At 44.1% G+C, this 18,968-nt stretch overlaps 1 protein-coding gene across 3 annotated transcripts in view; it reads right to left on the minus strand.

Annotated features, from left to right (window-relative positions):
* Positions 1 to 18,968, minus strand: part of SEC23B (SEC23 homolog B, COPII coat complex component) — a 50,262-nt gene that overhangs the window by 19,742 nt on the left and 11,552 nt on the right. For all 3 annotated transcript variants that reach the window (XM_079784745.1, XM_079784744.1, XM_079784743.1), the window contains 9 exons: positions 18,807 to 18,892; positions 17,811 to 17,955; positions 17,229 to 17,387; positions 16,527 to 16,642; positions 11,534 to 11,657; positions 9,744 to 9,824; positions 2,966 to 3,055; positions 2,137 to 2,243; positions 812 to 965 (listed from right to left, as the gene is read on the minus strand). In XM_079784745.1, coding sequence (XP_079640871.1) covers positions 812 to 965; positions 2,137 to 2,243; positions 2,966 to 3,055; positions 9,744 to 9,824; positions 11,534 to 11,657; positions 16,527 to 16,642; positions 17,229 to 17,387; positions 17,811 to 17,955; positions 18,807 to 18,892 — 1,062 coding nt within the window. The remainder of the gene's footprint in view (positions 1 to 811; positions 966 to 2,136; positions 2,244 to 2,965; positions 3,056 to 9,743; positions 9,825 to 11,533; positions 11,658 to 16,526; positions 16,643 to 17,228; positions 17,388 to 17,810; positions 17,956 to 18,806; positions 18,893 to 18,968) is intronic.

Consider the following 18,968-nt stretch of genomic DNA (forward strand, 5'->3'; position numbering starts at 1 on the left):
CTTTGGTGATCTACCTCAGCCTAGAAGCAGTGGCAGTGCCTTTTACCTGCTATTCCTATATTATTTTGCATTCTCTTTACATCTTACTACGCAGCCCTCATTATTCCAATTCCAAGATAGTAATTCTTGATATAAACCTTTCCCCGTTGAAATTACTGTGTGGTTTTACTCTTCTGATTCAATCCAGATTGATACATTAGACATCTCCCAACACTCACTGGGCCATGGACCCCTATTTCAAAAAAAAAAAAAAAAAATCTCCAAGATCTGGATCAAAAATACAGAACACAGCATTCACAGTGACTCATCTAAATCAACTCTCAAATACACAGATTTGCATCATTCTCTAAATGTCCTGTGCGTGTTGTTTCTTCCCAAATGTAATGTAAGCCCTTGAGGAAAAATGCCTATTTAGTACTTAACACTCTCAGAATGTTCAGTGTTTGGTATTTATCAGGTAAGCAACTGATAAATTCTTGTTGATTTTGTTTGCTCAAAAGTAGAGCAGAGCAGAGCCCTGACTGGTATGGCTCAGCAGCTAGAGGACTGGAGGATCGAGGGTTCAATGCCCAGCCCCGGTTGGGGTGTGTGCGGGAAGCAACCAATCAATGTGTCTCTCTCACATCAATGTTTCTCCCTCTTTCTCTCTCTAACCTTCCCGCCTCCCTTCCATTTTTTCTTAAAATCAATGGAAAAATTATCCTCTGGTGAGGGTGAACAAAAAACAAAAAAAGAGAGAAGGGAAAAATTTTTTTTAAAAAGGTAGAGAGAGACCAAGATGGAACCTAGTGCCACACAGTTCCCAACTTACCAGTCGAATGAGTTGTCGGTCCAGCCACCGGAGTATATCAGGCCCCTCCTCTGACTCCGCTCGGAACACTCCTAGCCGGGCCATCAAGACTGCTGCGGCCTCCTGGTCAAATGCTGCTTCTATGTGTTTGAACTGACTCTGTGCATCTGCCCAACTGACAATTATAGAGTTAATACATGCATATTACTAAGGAGACCAGAAAGCCAGCTCTTCACTAAGATAAAGAAACATAAGTCCTGTTCCTTCATCTAAGACAACACAAATTCAAATTGCACTGTTGGTGAAGAATCACAGCAGTTTTCCACTCATTTTCATTTACCCTCGTGTGATTTCTGAAGGCTATAAGTACAAAATAGAATTATAGAGAACTTCCCTATATTCTACAAGACATCATGAAAATAGATACCCAAAAGGTACCAGTGTTCCTTCCTCTAAGTCAATCTTACAAAAATCTAAGTCTTTACAAATTCACAAAATGTCTTCATGGTAAAGAGAATGACCACACATACAAGTTTTCCATACGAATAAAAACATGAACAAAACTAAAAGACAAAAGATAGACCAGGGACAGGTAAAAGCAACAAACAAATATACAAAGAGTCCCTGCAAATGAATAAACAAGGAAAAATAAGGTTTTGTAAAATGGGCAAAGGCTATCACAGAAGAAATACATCTGCTCAATAAACATGTAAAGTGCTCAACTCATTGATAAATGAAATAATACATATAAAAGTGGCATATTGCTCTATATTTGCATGTTAAAGATTAATAATGTCATCATTAATAAGAAGCCAGGGTAGTCTCCTTACACTACTAAGAAAAACACAAATTAGCTTCTTAAGTAGTTTTGCAGTATCCAAAATTCCGCTTCTATGAAATGACTGGAACTATGAAGGCAGCACTGCTGGAAGGAAGGTAAGACCTGAAATGGCCTTCAGTAAAGGAGTGGTACATCCCATCCAAACCATGTAACAGCCATTAAAATGAATGAGATAGCACCTTATCATGCTATTGATATATTATTATTTTTTTTAAAGGAAGGTCCGTGAATTTTTTTTTTTTCGTGAAATTTTTTTAAATTAATTCTGGGGGTGGATAAGAGGGAGACAGAGAGAAACATTGATATGAGAGAGAAACATCGATTGGCTGCCTCCTGCATGCTCCCGACTGAGGATCGAGCCTGCAACCCAGGCATGTGCCCTGACCAGGAATCAAATTGGTGACCTTTTGGTGCATGGGTTGATGCTCATCTAATTGACCAATTATCTTTCATAGGGCAAAACATTGGTCAGTAGCTCAACAGAAAGGAAACTGGGTCTGCTCACTTTCGGGCAATGGTTGTCACACGGATGCGTCTCTGGGTGCTGGAGTGTTGATACTGCGTGACAAACTGGATGGCACCGCGGCCTCCTTGGGGGATTGGGGCGTTGTGCTGCAGGGTGAGAGACCATACAATGCGTTACTGTTACAGACATGACTCAAACACAACAGTCAGAGCCTATCGGGCTCTTTCTGAAATGACTGACATGGTGGTGACAGTAAGGTTCTTGAATTTTTAATGGTACACTTAAGATTTGTACATTTTACTCTTTATAATTTTTACTTCAATAAAAAAGAAAAGAACCAAATTCAAATAAATACTGACATCAAGTTAATATTATACATACTAAAATGTTTGGGGATGGAACCACTAATGATTCAATTTGCTTTGAAATGAATAAAAAATAAAGTGGATTGATGAATGTATAAATATGTGACAAAGCAAATACAGTAAATGTTAATTATGGGATCTAAGTTGTGGGTATATGAGTATTTGCTGTACAATTCTTCTAATTTTTGCGTTTTAGCTTTTTAAAAATAAAACAATGGGGAAAGAACACACCCAAAAATTCACTAATTAAAAAGAAAAAAAAGTTCACCAATACAACAATGGCTGATAAAAGCCATTACACTTTAAGACCTTATCAGTTCAACAATAAAGTGAGGAAAACAATTTGCTGCCTAACTCTGAACAAACCCTGGAGGGAATTTAAAGAGACTATGCCAGACTGGCAGCATCACTTTGTGCAGAAAGAAACCTGAGGCCACCAGTCTTGCAATGAATCAGAAAACACAACAATGAGACACAAATATTCATGAAGAAATCCAACTCACCTGATTGACTACTTCAAAGTAAATGCCGAGTGTAGATGTGGCATCTAGGGCACAGATTTTCCACTGACTCGTGCCACCGACACCAAGCTCCTAAGGGTGAGAAGAGGAATTAAAACAAAACGAAAAAAGCTATTCCTGTTATTAAATGCTGATGAAGAAGCAAAGACACTGAAAAGGATAGGGCACTTAGAATATCTCATTCCAAATGAAAATTTAACTAAAAAAAGTATAATTATGGATTATAATATGGTCTAACATTTATATTTACAGTCCTTTTTGTACTGGTATTCTGATCAATTTTCATTAATCACAAAATATATCTATATATTTACATGTACAAACACATATACATACACTATGGTACCTAACACTAAAGTCAAATGAAAGAATCAAATCTTGGCTGAGGAAAAATAGTAGGAAAGAAAAATAATTATCTTCTTAGCTTGAAAGTTTTATGCACTTCTTTCATCATTACTAGAATAAGAAATAGTTACAGAATGTTAGCTATTAAATATTAATTTTTAATCTAATTCCTTTGTGCAAAAGTTACATATAAGTTCTTGGTAAAAGAACTGAGATTTTAGTGGTATGAAGGCTTTGTTAAAAAATTAATTTCAGTGTTTTGGGCTGTAATTTCCTCCTTCATGCAATCCCATGTCCCTTTCAGGGTTCTTCTAGGATCCAGCAGCATTATTAAAATTCTCATCTCTTTCCTGTTATTTCTAGACCTCTAGGATGGACTAGAAGGCTTGTGCATATGATTAATCCACCATCTTTGATACCATCTTGACCCTTCTGCTTTCTACTTTCTAAAAAAAACTTTAAATGTTCTGATCCCTCGATAACATGCTCTCTCAATTTCCAACCTATTGATTTGCATGATACTTTAAATATATCTTTGCTGTCATTTCAGTAGGATCTTGAGTATACATTCACTCCATCGTTTCAAATGGAAGGTTTCTGAAGTGACCCTGGGCTCCAGCAGAGGGAGGGCACAGCGGACTAGAATTGCGTGAGGCGAGACTGGGGTTTATGGTTCTGAGGAGAGAGCTGAAGGGATAGCTGCCAGGATCCCTGTGCTGAGTCCCTCTCCCACACCTCAGAGGTCATCTTTCCTGGGTGGAGCACTCCACTCCATGATATTACTTCTGTGTTACTCTGAATCCACCCAAAGTGCACACTATCAGGTGAGTAGAGCTGATATCAGTGTGGTCTGGATATAAAGCCATGTTAGGAGCCTATGTACCTAGCCACAGAACCAGTAATCTCAGGGAAGTAATTGTCAGAGGGGAGAGGGAAGAGTCTGAAGTGAAATTACATAGCAGCTCTAAGGTGGAGAAAACAAACTCTGTTTCATCAGTGTCAGCAAAGCAAGACTGTAAATGGATGGATTCGTGGATATTAATCTTCCCTCTTAGTGGCATTTCTAAAAGCAGGTAACATCTGCTGAAAGAGCCACACCCAGGAAAAATGGTAAAGAAGAAAAAGAAGCCTGCGTGCTTTTCTTGCCTTGCTAACCCATTCTCCCGAATTTCTCTCCACATCTACCAGCTCAATTTATTTTATTTTATTTTATTATTTATTTATTTTTTTAAATTTCTTTATTGATTAAGGTGTCACATATTTGTCCTCATCCCCCTATTCCCATCCCACACCCCTCCCCACGGATGCCCCAACCCCCTGTTGAACTTAACCATTGGTTAGGCTCATATGCATGCACACAAGACCTTTGGTTGATCTCTCCCCCCTCCCCCCACCCTCCCTTATCCTCCCTCTGAGGCCCGATAGTCCGATCGATGCCTCCTTGTTTCTGGTTCTGTTCTTGTTCATCAGTCTATGTTGTTCATCATTTCCCCTAGATGAGCGAGATCATGTGTCACTAGAGATATACTTATAAGAACTGAATGTGAGACGAGCAATAATAGTTATGCTGACAGGCAAATGAATCAGTCTGTAGTGAGTTTCTTTCTGGACCAACAGTTCTTTTGAGACCCAATATCAATGTCCACCAGTTCCTTATGTATACATGTCGGCACTGACCCCTCAGCTCTGGATGGTGGACAAATGGTGGTAATGCAGGTCCGACTCCCTCTGGTTTGGTCTCGGCCGGACCCAGGGGCACGTGGCCTCACCCGGACCCAGGGGGCGCGTGGCCTCACCTGGACCCAGGTGCGCGCGGCCTCACCCAGACCCGGGACCCAGCTTCACCCGGATCCAGGGGCGCATGACCTCACCCGGGCCCAGGGGCGAGTGGCCTCTCCCAGACCCAGGGGTGCGTGGCCTCACCCGGGCCCGGGACCCAGCCTCACCCGGATCCAGGGGCACACGGCCTCACCCGGACCCGGGATCTAGCTTTACCCTGACCCAGGGGCGCGTGGCCTCTCCCAGACCCAGGGGCGCGTGGCCTCTCCCAGACCCAGGGGCGCGTGGCCTCACCCGGATCCAGGGGCGAGTGGCCTCTCCCAGACCCAGGGGTGCGTGGCCTCACCCGGGCCCGGGACCCAGCCTCACCCGGATCCAGGGGCACACAGCCTCACTCGGACCCGGGATGCAGCTTCACCCGGATCCAGGAGCGCGTGGTCTCACCTGGACCCAGGGGCGCGTGGCCTCTCCCAGACCCAGGGCCGCATGTCCTCACCCAGACCCGGGATCTAGCTTCACCTGGACCCAGGGGTGCGTGGCCTCACCCGGACCCAGGGGCGTGTAGCCTCACCCGGACCCGGGACCCAGCCTCACCCGGATCCAGGGGCACACGGCCTCACCCGGACCCGGGATCCAGCTTCACCCAGACCCAGGGGCGCGTGGCCTCACCCGGGCCCGGGACCCATCCTCACCCGGATCCAGGGGCACATGGCCTCACCCGGACCCGGGATCTAGCTTCACCTGGACCCAGGGGTGCGTGGCCTCACCCGGACCCAGGGGCGTGTAGCCTCACCCGGACCCGGGACCCAGCCTCACCCGGATCCAGGGGCACACGGCCTCACCCGAACCCAGGATTCAGCTTCACCTGGACCCAGGGGCGCATGGCCTCACCCGGACCCAGGGGCGTGTGACCACACCCGAGCCCAGGGGCGCGCAGCCTCGCCCGGACCCGGGACCCAGCCTCTCCCGGACCCAGGGGCGTATGGCCTCTCCCGGACCCGGGATCCAGCTTCATCCGGACCCAGGGGCACGTGGCCTCACCCGGACCCAGGGGCACGTGGCCTCACCCGGACCTAGGTGCGCGCGGCCTCACCCAGACCCGGGACCCAGCCTCACCTGGATCCAGGGGCACACGGCCTCACCCGGACCCGGGATCCAGCTTCACCCAGACCCAGGGGCGCGTGGCCTCACCCGGACCCGGGATCTAGCTTCACCCAGACCCAGGGGCGCGTGGCCTCACCCAGACCCAGGGGCGCGTGGCCTCTCCCAGACCCAGGGTCGCATGGCCTTACCCGGATCCAGGGGCGCACGGCCTCACCCGGACCCGGGACCCAGCCTCACCCGGATCCAGGGGCACACGGCCTCACCCGGACCCGGGATCCAGCTTCACCCAGACCCAGGGGCGCGTGGCCTCACCCGGACCCGGGATCTAGCTTCACCCAGACCCAGGGGCGCGTGGCCTCACCCGGACCCAGGGGCGCGTGGCCTCTCCCAGACCCAGGGGCGCGCGGTACCAGCTCAATTTTTAATATATGAAATTTCTCAAAGTTTCAAATGAGGAGATCAAGGGGTTAAGAATATACCACCCCAAAAGATACCACTCTCATACAAGGATTATTTTGAGCTGAAGAATTGAAAAAAGAGCAGACACAAGAAAAACTCTCTGCCTTCCCCTCTCTACCAGGAAGGGCAGAATGATTTTTTAAAAATATGTTACTTATTGATTTCAAAGAGGAAGGGAGAGAGAGATAGAAACATCAATGATAAGAGAGAATCATTGATCGGCTGCCTCCTGTATGCCCCACACTGGGGACAGAGCCTGCAACCTGGGCTTGCGTCCCAACCGGGAATTGAACCGTGACCTCCTGGTTCATAGGTCGATGCTCAACTGCTGAGCCACACCACAGTCAGGTAGCAGGATGATTTTTAATCACCAAAGACATCAGATGCTTATCAGCCTGGAGGAATCTACAGAACATTGCTGAAATAACCTTACCTTCCATTAGTTCCTCCCATATATCTACTTTTCCACAATTTGACACCCTAGAAGCTCAAAGTCCCTTTTCTCCGTCTTGTCACTTTTCTACAAATTTATTGTTCTTTTGTTAAGATGATACTTAACAAGCCCTTTGAGTTGTAGGGAGCGGTTATAGGGTTAAGCCTCGGACTGACCTGCTGGCAAAGCCGCAAACAAGTCCCAGGTTAGAGGGCACAGTCCTCTTAGCATAATTAAGCTTGATCTTGTGACTGCTCCCTAGATCTTTCCTGGGTAGCTAATGGGCTGTGGGAGGTGCAATAAGTGCTGCCAAAACAAGTGAAATTTACAAGAACATTGTAAATTACCTCTGACTATAAAATAAACCATCAGGTTGCAGTCTGGATCTGTTCTGTGACCTCAGCCATGCAAAGAAGATCCACCTAGACCCAGCTTATTCTCTTTGTCTGTCTTTTCTTCATCCTTCACCGGCCCTCCCTCAGGCTCGCCGAACCCTTGGCTGTGCTGGCGCGGCACACTGAGTTACTCAACACTGAGTATATATGTGTGATGTGTGGTACACATATTAATAAACTTGTTTGTTTTCCACTTGTTAATGGGTCTTTTGTCAGTCTAATTTGCAGAGCCCCAGTCAATGAAGCTAAGACACATAGAGGAAAAAACTTTTTTCTTCCTCTATAGCTCCAAGGCCCAACATTGCCACAAACCCTGCAGAGCTCCAAAGGTACATTTTTTCAAATTCCTTACTTGAGCATTTGCCCTGCTTTTATCAGAGGAACTATAAAGATAGAATTAAGAAATTAACATTTTATAATCTCTAATGAAATATACTGATTCAAGTAAGGATAATCAATGGACACTAAAAACATTAGGTGAAAAGCAAACAAGATTTTTCTTGCTAATGGCAAAGGGAAATGTGCCCTTATAATGGAAAGATGTAGGACAGTCATCACCTTCACCACACGATGAAATGCAGGCTCACTAACACAGGATGCCAGGACTGAGGTGCCTGTGATGAAACACAGCACAAAGTATACAGATCACTCACCATGTATGCTGGACAAAAGGTTCAGCATGAATCTAAGCACACTTTCACAGCTGACTTCCACTTTATAGGAACACAGGGAGGAAAGAAACATCTTAAACACCACCATAAGGAAACAATCAGATATATCGAGAATGTGAGATGCTCTATTATAGAAAACACCTGTTGCCTGGCTGGCATGGCTCAGTGGTTGAGTGTTGGACCTATGAACCAGGAGATCACGGCTCGATTCCCGGTCAGGGTCACATGCCCAGGTTGTGGGCTCAATCCCCAGTGGGGGGCATGTAGGAGGCAGCCGATCAATGATTCTTTCTCATCATTGATGTTTCTACCTCTCTCTCCCTTCCTCTTTGAAATCAATAACAAATATATTAAAAATCAAACAAACAAAAAACCCATCTGGCACTGCTTCTCCAAGGAATCAATAAAACAAAACAAAACAGCATAAACTAAATAATAGGAAGACCTTCTAGATTTACAAAGACTAAGGATAATAATGCCAAATGCAATGCTAATTAGAGGGGGAAAAACAGCTACAAAGGGCATTTGAGGGGAAATTAAGGAAAGAACATGGGTTAGATATTAGGAAATCGTTTTCTTAGGTTTGATAATAATGTGGTAGAGAACATCCTTATTTTTATAAGATACATATTGAAGCACCGAAAGACTAGGTGCCATGATGTCTGAAACTTGTTTTCAAAGGTTCTGAAAAACCAGATCAATTAGCAAATATGGAAAGGTGATAACTATAGAGATAAAGCACATGTGGCAAAACATGACAGAGCAATTATGACAAAAAGTTAATTACTGCCCTAGCTGGTTTGGCTCAGTGGATAGTGTCGGTCTGCAGACTGAAGGGTCCCAGGTTCGATTCCGAACAAGGGCATATGCCCGGGTTGTGGACTTGATCCCCAGTAGGGGGTGTGTAGGAGGCAGCCAATCAATGATTCTCTCTCATCATTGATGTTTCTATCTCTCTCTCCCTCTCCCTTCCTCTCTGAAATCAATAAAAATACATATATATATATTTTAAAAAAGTTAACAATTACTGATTCTGAATGGTGGGTATACAGGAGTTCATTATACTTTGCTTTACACTTCTCTGCAAGTTTGAAATTTTTACCCAAGGAACACAAATGTCTGCATATACAACTGCCCAATCAACTCAAAATGCTCTGAGAGAAGGGAGACAAAGGTATCATCTCTAAGAGCAACAAGCATAGGGGTTTATTACTGAAGGGTTTTGCTGAATGCTTACCTTGTGCTAACTATAATGCTTTGTGACTCATTGACCCAGTGACCCAAACATGGGTAGTGGGGTCAGAGGGACCTACACTCTAGCTCTTCCATATCAGCTCTAACCCTGAGCTAGATACTTAACCTCTCTGCGCCTCAATTTCCTCCTCTCTGACCCTTTAGACAGATGGACAAGTGGAAATAAAACCACCTCTCAGAGTTGGAGCACCTTTAGCCTTTCTCTCATCAGCAGACACATACAAACAGGGAACACAAGGCAAGGTCATCAAGCTCCGACATTTCTAATGGGCTAATCCCAGGGCACAGAAGGTAAGGGTAATGGAGAAAGTTTTCCTTACATTTTCTGACACACATGGTCCTTTCACATTCAGAGATACACAAGGACCAATGGCTCCTGCGATCTTCAGTTCCCGAGAGGTCTAAAACAGAATTAAATAAGAGTATAAAGTTAGAAATCATTGAGAACCACCCTGCTCTCACAAAGGCCACTACTAAAGTCTAGAGGAAAAACGTGGCAGCATTATCATTCCACCAAGAGGAAATCCCACATGGATCATGGCACAAATGCTCTTACAAGCTTTTCCAGGGCCACTGTGATCTGATTAAAGCTATGGTAAAAATCCTCCCTTAGAAACTGTATTATCTTTGTTCCAAAGTTGATGCAACATTTTCAACTTACTCAACATTGAAATCATTGTACACATTGTACAATTCTACTAACAATACTACATTCTTTTCTAATTCCACGTATTCAGTCATAATTATTTACTTCTAATCTGTGCATATACTGCTTTGCGTTGCTTTAAAAATAATTAATTCAGGTGCTCTCCCTCTCAGGAGCATGCTTACACCTCTCTTCCCTCTCAGGCTTGCATCTCCTAAACCAGTGATGGGCAACCTTTTGAGCTTGGTGTGTCAAACTTCGCCAAAAAACTGAGCATAACTCAGGTAGTGTGTCACTTTGAGGAAAAAACTAACTCCAAGACTCTAGTCGCAAATGTTTCATCCTCAGGAGCAGCAAATGTTTCATCCTCGGCATGCGGCCGCGTATCATCAGAAATGGCTACGAGTGTCAGTGCTGACACGCGTGTCATAGGTTCGCCATCACTGTCCTAAACTCTTTGAATCCCCAAGAGACTTGCAAACAGGGAAGCAATGGGCAGCAGCAACTTGTCCTGGGCTAACCCCCCTGAACCTGTCCCCTTTTCTCTGACTTTCTCGTTGGTCAAAAGCAGCCCCACCTGGGTTCATTTCTTTCCTGTAACATTTCGAGAGAGCCAAAGCAGCCCCACCTGTTGCTTCTTCTATTGCTAGCCCTTCCTTATTTCACTGTCCCCAGCTTTAATAAACACACTCTCAAAGTCAGTGGGGGGAAAAAGGAAAGAAAAACAACAACAACACACTTAATTCATGAACTCCAACATGATGACAAGACCAACAAACACACTTAAGACTTTTTAAATGAAATTCACTTTAGCAAAGTCCATTTTTCTTCATATTAAAAAAAAACACCTCAAACATTTGAGAATGTTGTTTGTAGTTTAACAAAGATGATTTAACAATCATTTCCAACTCTCAAAGTACTGATTCCAATTGTATGTTCCAACAGCCCCTTTTAATGTTTTTGCAATGATTTATAATCAAGTATATAGGACCTATCAGTCCTAATGGGAAAACAAAACCCAAACATAATCTGCACTATTTTAGAGTACTCTGGCTTCACTTCGGGCAGACACTAAACATAAACCAAGGTTCTGTGCATGCAGCGACCCACACCGACAGCTGGGAGAATGCTCCACTCTGTGTGGCTGCCTCTGTGCTCAACCCACCACCCCTTCTAAGCCTACTGTCCTGGAGCAGAGCCTACAGGGGAGCCAGACAACTCTTTGTTTAGAACATTAATATATAGGCCATCCTCAAGAAGCCAAGGGATAGGTAAAAAGGGGACATCTGTAATATTTTCAACAATAAAGATACATTTTTTAAAAAGGAAACAAAGGAATAGAATGAATACATGTTGACAACCTTTTAATTTACCCGTGTCTCACAGGTTGGGACTTCCACAAGTCTGACTACTAAATAAGTAAGAACACTATTCTTCCATTAAAGTTTTACCAATTTATTGTACCTTTACTTCTAAAGTAGCACCAAATGCCATTCGGAAATCTCCATTAAAGTCTTTACTAAAAATTCTTTGGAATGTCTGCTTGAAGAGAGATGTGTTGAAAGAATCTCCCATCACCATGTAGCCTCTAGAAAAGAAAAAAAGTTAGTACTTAGAATGCCTGAAAGCCATTCAGATGTTCCCTCAGTACTTACAAACAAGAAGTTAAAGAGGAAGGAAGAAAAAAGAAACCATGTTCATAAAAGCGCTAACTTAAATAGAAACAGAAAATTCAATTTGTACTTAGAAAAGACACTACTTTTAAAACATAAAGAACACTTTGATAGTTCTGTGTCTCGATCACTGTGGCAGTTATACAAATCTATAGGCATGGCAAAATCTCAGAATTATACACACACACACACATGCTTGTAAAAACTGGTGAAATCCGAAGTCTGTAATAGAGCTAACTGTATTGTGCCAATGTCAATTTCCTAGTCTGACATTGCACTCTATATTTATGTAAGATGGTACCACTGGGAGTAGACAGATGAACTACTTTGGCCTATTTTTTAACAATTTGTGAACCCACAATTATTTCGAAATAAAAAGTAAAAACAAAACAAAACCCAAACATCCAATCAATAAACCCAAGGGTGCAGGTTTTAATAGGTCATCTACTGAGAAAACATCCCCAACTTTTCTCAGACTTCTCTGGCATGGAAAAATACCCAGGCCTGTTGGAAATCCTTTTTTCAGTTTAATTCACTGCCTCAAAACAGTGAACCCCTGGCTTTACATAACTTACTTTTTCTAGTTTGCAAATAGCTACATTCATCTTTTTTTGAAGATACAGAAAAACGTTGTTCAAAATTTTGGTATTTCGCCCTAGCTGGTGTGGCTCAGTTGGATGAGCATTATTACATGCACCAAAAGGTCACTGGTTTGATTCCCAGTCAGGGCACATGTCAGGGTTGTGCACTGGATCAGGTGGCAGCAGAATGATGTTTTCCCCGTTCCCTCCCGCTTCCTTGCTCTCTAAAATCAATAAGAACATATAAGAAAAAAAAAAAGTCAGCATTTCATGGTATTTGGGCAAATGAGCACAGCTTGATGCAGGTTATGCCTCCTGCATTAAACAGGATCTCAAGCCCTAGCCAGTTTGGCTCGTGGGTAAAGTGTCAGCCCTCGGACTGAAAGGGTCCCGAGTTCGTTTCCCAGTCAAAGGCACATACCTTGGTTGCAGGCTCGATCCCCAGCACCCCAGCCCCAGCTGGGGTGTGTGTGGGAGGCAACCAACTGATGTGTCTCACATAGACGTTTCTCTCTCTGTGTCTCTCCCTCTCCCTCCCACCGTCTCTAAAATTCAATGGAAAAATGTTCTCGGGTGAGGATTAACAAGTCAAAAAATTTAAGGCCAATAAATATAAGCCTCCCCGCCCCCCCCCCCCAAAAACACACACACAGGATCTCAGAATAGGGAAGAATACAAGATAATCTGGTCCAGCTATTTCAGTGTCTAGCTCCTCCACTTATAGTGATTGCTATTTGGACCCAAATATCCACCCTCCCCACCTTCATTATCATGGGATCCATGGTTTCCTGGAATAAAGACTGTTTCCCAGACTGCTTTGCCTGTGGCTGTGTGACAGCTTTGCCTACCGAAGTGACCTTTGTGATTTAAGGAGGTGGGGATGTTCTTAGGAAGGGACGTGTGCTTCTTCAACCCCTCCTCCGTCCTGCTGTTATAACATGGCTAGAGCCCAGCAACTATGTTGAACCAGAGCTAGCACATTAAGGTAGTGGAGCAGCACAGGAGCCTTAGCCCCTGGTAATGATAAAATCAATATACCTGCCCTGCTGCCTACCTCCAGTGAGACAGAAAAATCTGTTTGGGATTTTGTGTCACAATCACACAAACCTAATACTGACTCACACCCACCCTCTACCAAAACACCTGCCAGGTTATCATCCAGATTAGACGCTTCCAGCATCGGGAGCTTACGCCCTCCAGAGGCAGTCCATTCCATGCTTAGACAGTGCTGACTGCTAAGAAAGGTCTTCCTTTACACGGAGTCAAATTGTTTCCCAGCAGCTTCCACCACTGGTTCAAGTTCTATCCTTTGGTCACATACAGATCTGATTTCTTCTCCACTGAGCAGGCCTGCAATTGTTGAATATAGCTCTCACACCCCATCTGTCTTCTAGCTCCTTCAATCATCCTCAATATGGCATAGTTTCAGGCTGTCTCCATCACTCTTACTGCTCCATTTTGAATATCTCCAGTTCCTCTACACACACCCTTTGAACTGAAATGCTCAGAATGGAAGATGATACAATGGAGATAAGGCGTGACAAGCACCAAGGAAATCAAGACGATGATCTTCTTTGAAGATAATCAACTCCTCTAGCACAGTGTAGGATCACCTTATCTCTGCTGGAAGTCATCCCAAACTGTTGGCTCATTTTAGGTGAGCTATCCACTAAAACCTCTAAATCTTTTTTTTTAAAATGTTACTGCTAACACACTTCCTGATACTATATCTGTACAAAAGATGTGAGCCCTAGCCAGTTTGGCTCAATGGATAGAGCATCGGCCAGCGGACTGAAGGGTCCCGGGCTTGATCCCCAGTAGGGGGCATGCAGGAGGCAGCCAATTAATGATTTTCTCTCATCATTGATGTTTCTATCTCTCTCTCCCTCTCCCTTCCTCTCTGAAATCAATAATAAATAAATAAATAAATAAGTGATGTGACCTAAATACTAAACTCATTCAGGAGTCAAAGGCCTTACTGAAAATCTGATGGAAGTGATGGTTCCTCTCCACAGAAGAAACATACATACATAAACTCTGGTGTACAAACTTAAGGATATTCACAAATACACTACAGCTTTTGTGTGGCTATTCCAAATCAGGAACTCCTGGTGGGCACTGTAGGAGTTCACCATATTAAATGTGGATCTCTGATATAGCTAGTGTCACTTAACACGTCTGCGGCTCTCCAAGACAACTTCAGGTGACTTGGGTTCCACTTCTTCCCTCGTGTCTTTACTCAGTGAGGACCAGCAGCATCATAGGCCCTCCACAGCTTTCCACCAGTGCTTCTCAAACTGTCCTGTGCATGCAAATCACCTGGGATCTTATTCAAATGCAGGGTTGAGTCAATAGGTCTAGGGCCGTGGTCGGCAAACTGTGGCTCACGAGCCACATGCGGCTCTTTGGCCCCTTGAGTGTGGCTCTTCCACAAAATACCACGGCCTGGGAGAGTCTATTTTGAAGAAGTGGTGTTAGAAGAAGTTTAAGTTTAAAATATTTGGCTCTCAAAAGAAATTTCGATCGTTGTACTTGTTGATATTTGGCTCTGTTGACTAATGAGTTTGCTGACCACTGGCCTAGGGTAAGGCTCAAGATGCTGCGTTCCTAACAAGCTTTCAGGTGAGCTGATGCTGCCTGTGCTCAGCCACATGAGTACTAAAGGTCCACACCAGTGGTTCTCAAATTCTGCTCTTCAGTAGAATCACTTGAGGGAACTTTAAAAATTCTGATGTCCAGGCCACACCCCACGCTAATTAAGTCAGATTCTCTGGAAACAAGATCCAAAGGGAAGAGTTTTTCAAGTTCTCAGATGATTCTGCAGCTTCAGATCAGTGCTGTGCATCAGTGATTTGCTCACTTTCACATGCACCAGAACTCCCGGGAGAGCTGGTTAAAACAGACTGCCAGCCCTGGCCAGTTTGGCTCAGTGGGTAAAGCGTTGGCATGCAGACTAAAGGATCCCAGGTGCGATTCAAGTCAAGGGCACATGCCGGGGTTGCAGGCTCGATCCCCAGTAGGGGGTGTGCAAGAGGCAGCCAATCAATGATTCTCTCTCATCATTGATGTTTCTATCTCTCTCCCTCTTCCTCTCTGAAATCAATCCTATCTAATAATAGTGTAACATGTAAATTACCATCACTCCGATACGCCCACGATTGGGCGGCGGGAGGCTGGGGGGCAGGACTCGGGGTAGCCTATCCGGCCATTGAGAGGCATGGATCTGCTGCCACTGAGGGGGGCTACCCTGCTGTTGAGAGGCGCAGGGGGCGGCCGCTGAGGGGGCCTGCCGTGGACACCCAGCTGCGCCTCTCAACGGCAGGGTAGCCAGGTGTCCGCGGCAGCCCCCCTCAGCGCCTCTCAATAGCAGGGTAGCCCCCCTCAGCGGCCACGGAACATCAAAAGAGGGGGAGCTGGGTGCTTGTCTGCTCTGGCTCCGCCGAGCCGGAGGCTTCTGAAAGGCCTGGTGCACCAGCGGACAGGCACCCAGCTCCACCACGAAAAGCGAAAGCGTGTAGGGGACCCTACACGTGCATGATTCAATCATGCACTGGGCCTCTAGTAAAAATATATTTTAAAAAAACCACCCGACTGCCGGGTTGCATCTCCACACTTCCTGATTCAGGTCTGGGTGAGGCCTGAGGACATACATTCCTAATCAGTCCCCAGGAGCCCTGAAGGTTGCTGGCCAGGCATCACTGCACTTTGAGAATCATGGCTCTACACTGTGACCTGTGAGCACATTATGGACTTAGGCTCTAAGTCAGTGCGCCCTGCGATGCACCCTCTAGGCTTAGCGTGTGCTCAGTGATAAGACATGAGGAAAGGTCACTAAGCCAGGTGAAGGGTCTCCTAATTGCTCTGGTATTCGGACACAATTTCCCTTCTCACAAGTAAGTGCTTTGCTGAAGGTCACATACTTCATGCTTGCTTTCTTTCCTGCTCTAGTATCTCTAACAACTCTAAGAAAGAAAGGAAGTTACTCTGATAAAGATTTGTTCATAGTGAACCCTTGAGACTTCCTTTTCACCACTGTTTCTTCATCCAAGCGGCCCACACACCTTCCCAGCCATGGAAGCCACAGCCTAGAGCTATCTGAATACTTAACTAAGTCAGCCTTGTCCTTTCCTATTGTTGCATCACACATTTCTTTTTCCTTAAAATAAACACTCTCACATTTCCAGGTGTTTGCTGTCATCATACCCAGTAAGATTTGCACAGCATTTCATCTCCAAAAGTCCGGTTTGATCAAGGGCACAAGCATAAATATCAATGCAGTGGCCATTTGTAGCAGTTCGATTAGCAAGCATTTCATAGTGCTGTGAAGAAAAGTAAATCAGCTTTAGGAAACAGTAAAATTATTCACCAGATATGCCTTACTAGACCAAAGGGATATAATCAAATATAGGCATATGGAGATACTTTTTTAAAAAAACATCCAAATAGCTCTAACTGGTTTAGCTCAGTGGACAGAGTGTCAGCCTACGGATTGAAGGGTCCCAGGTTCGATTCCGGTCAAGGGCACATGCCTGGGTTGCAGGTTTGATCCCCAGTAGGGGATGTGCAGGAGGCAGCCAATCAATGATTTTCTCTCATCATTGATGTTTCTATCTCTCTTTCCCTCTCCCTTCCTCTCCGTAATCAATAAAGATATATTTAAAAAAACAAACCAAAAAAATCCAAATAATTAAGTTTTCAATCTCAAAACATTTTTGGCAGTTTTAAAGCCACCGACTCTACGTTCTCAGTAATTTAACAGCAGCCAAGATTTGCAAGGTCATCCCAGTAAGAGCAACTTGCTGACCACGAAGCATGACCTCAGCAAAGTAGCTGCCACTCCAGAGGAGCATAAACCCAGCTCTGGGTTACCACACTCAACTACAGCCTGTATCCAGCAGCACCTACCTTGGTTGCTTTCTTCATGAAACGTGCATTATCTTTCTCAATATCATGCCAGGAACGAATAGGAACCTTTAATTCATCTCCAACCACCATTCCAGGTCCTTGGGTGGGGGGACCCCCTGTAAACAACATAATTCTGGCTCCGGTGTTTGGAAATGTGCCCTAAAACAGTAAATGGCAGCATTTTAGAAGCAGACAATTCCACCCCCAGTATGTTTCTGTTTCCCTAAAAATATACTATAAACATGAGTGCTCATCAGCTATACTGAATACTAATATTGCAGAATAACACAGATGACAATGCACAGAAGCAGCCATATCTCTTCCAACCTGAAGGTTGTGTACATTTTTATTAATTTACTGTGAGCACTTCCCATTGCCCTAATTGCTTTGTGTTTCTCATGAAAACTTGGTAAATTTTAAAACATGGAGGGCTTCTTCGAGGTGGATAATAATAACTGAAACACTTTCTGATAAATTAACAGTCAGCTGACTTAGGTTGCAACTGATTTTCAAGCACAGCTTGAAAGCGACTTCTGAGAGCGAGTATGCATGGTTTGAAGGGTCCAGTCAATTCTCAGTTACCTCCAACAAGCCAACAGCAATAGACAAAGCAACACCAGTGGATCGCAAAGGTCTCTTCCCCTGATTTACGGGCCATGGGTCCCTCTGCAGCTCCCCCAGAAGGTCAGTGAGGTTCATGTCAATCTTGTGAACAGGCTGTAGAAACCTGCATGATTTTGAATAGACACATCCATCCTGGTTTTAAAAACGTACTCTGGTCCTCAGCCCTAAGTAATACATAGTTACTGCTCTTCAAAATAATTACTCAGAATAAAAAAACTTATAACTTTTTTCTTCCAAGTTATCTCTAACTACAAAAACAACTCAAAGTAATTTTATTCAAAAATACATCTTAAAGCCTAATATGTAGCAATTTATTTATGTGTAACATGGAAAAAAATCAATTTAAATAGGTGCAAATCGTAAGGTTCATTATGTGGACAATCTTCATCATTCTGAAGATTCATAATTTGTGTTTCTCTTGAGCCTTGGGAGTAATAGAGAGTAACACTGGTTTCTTAACAGCATAAGAGAATGTCCCCAGAAGGTCAGACTATACATTTTATCACGTTTGCTGAATATTAACCCGGCCCAGGGCAGCCCCAGACACTCAAGGGGCTGAGTGAAGAAAGTGCCTGACTTCAGGTTTGAGGACGCCCAACAGAAGCCTTTTCAGTTTTCCCAGTTTTACTTAAGAATCAAAAAGGACAGCAGCCATGTGTTTAAGAGGAGGGGCACAATGGTCTCAAACCCTTTGTAATGATACAAGGTTAACAGGAAAAGCATTCTGAACAAACTTGCCACACATATTTGTAAAAACATTTATAATTCAGTTATACGTACATGATACACAGATACTGCTGTGTTAAATACATTATTAAACATTAAATATTGTTTAGACTTAATTTATTTTTCTCTAAAAATAAGAAACTAAAAATTTTAACATTTTTCTTCCCTTGAGTGGATTGCCTTGCATGCCAACTACTGTATGTGCAACACGCTACATCAGTACCTCACCTGCTTGAAACAAAAGGGTGCTCCTGTGGTTGAGCAGGTCTTGCTTGTTGCATGGGCATGGCAGGCTTGGTCAGGCCAAGCATATCCTAAAAAAGAACCAAAAGACTCATTTTCTCTAACACTGAAAGTAAAGGGGTAATTAATTTTTTAAAAATACCCTTG

This window comes from Cnephaeus nilssonii (assembly GCF_951640355.1).
Source record: "Cnephaeus nilssonii genome assembly, chromosome: 11".
Classification (NCBI taxonomy): Eukaryota; Metazoa; Chordata; class Mammalia; order Chiroptera; family Vespertilionidae; genus Cnephaeus; species Cnephaeus nilssonii.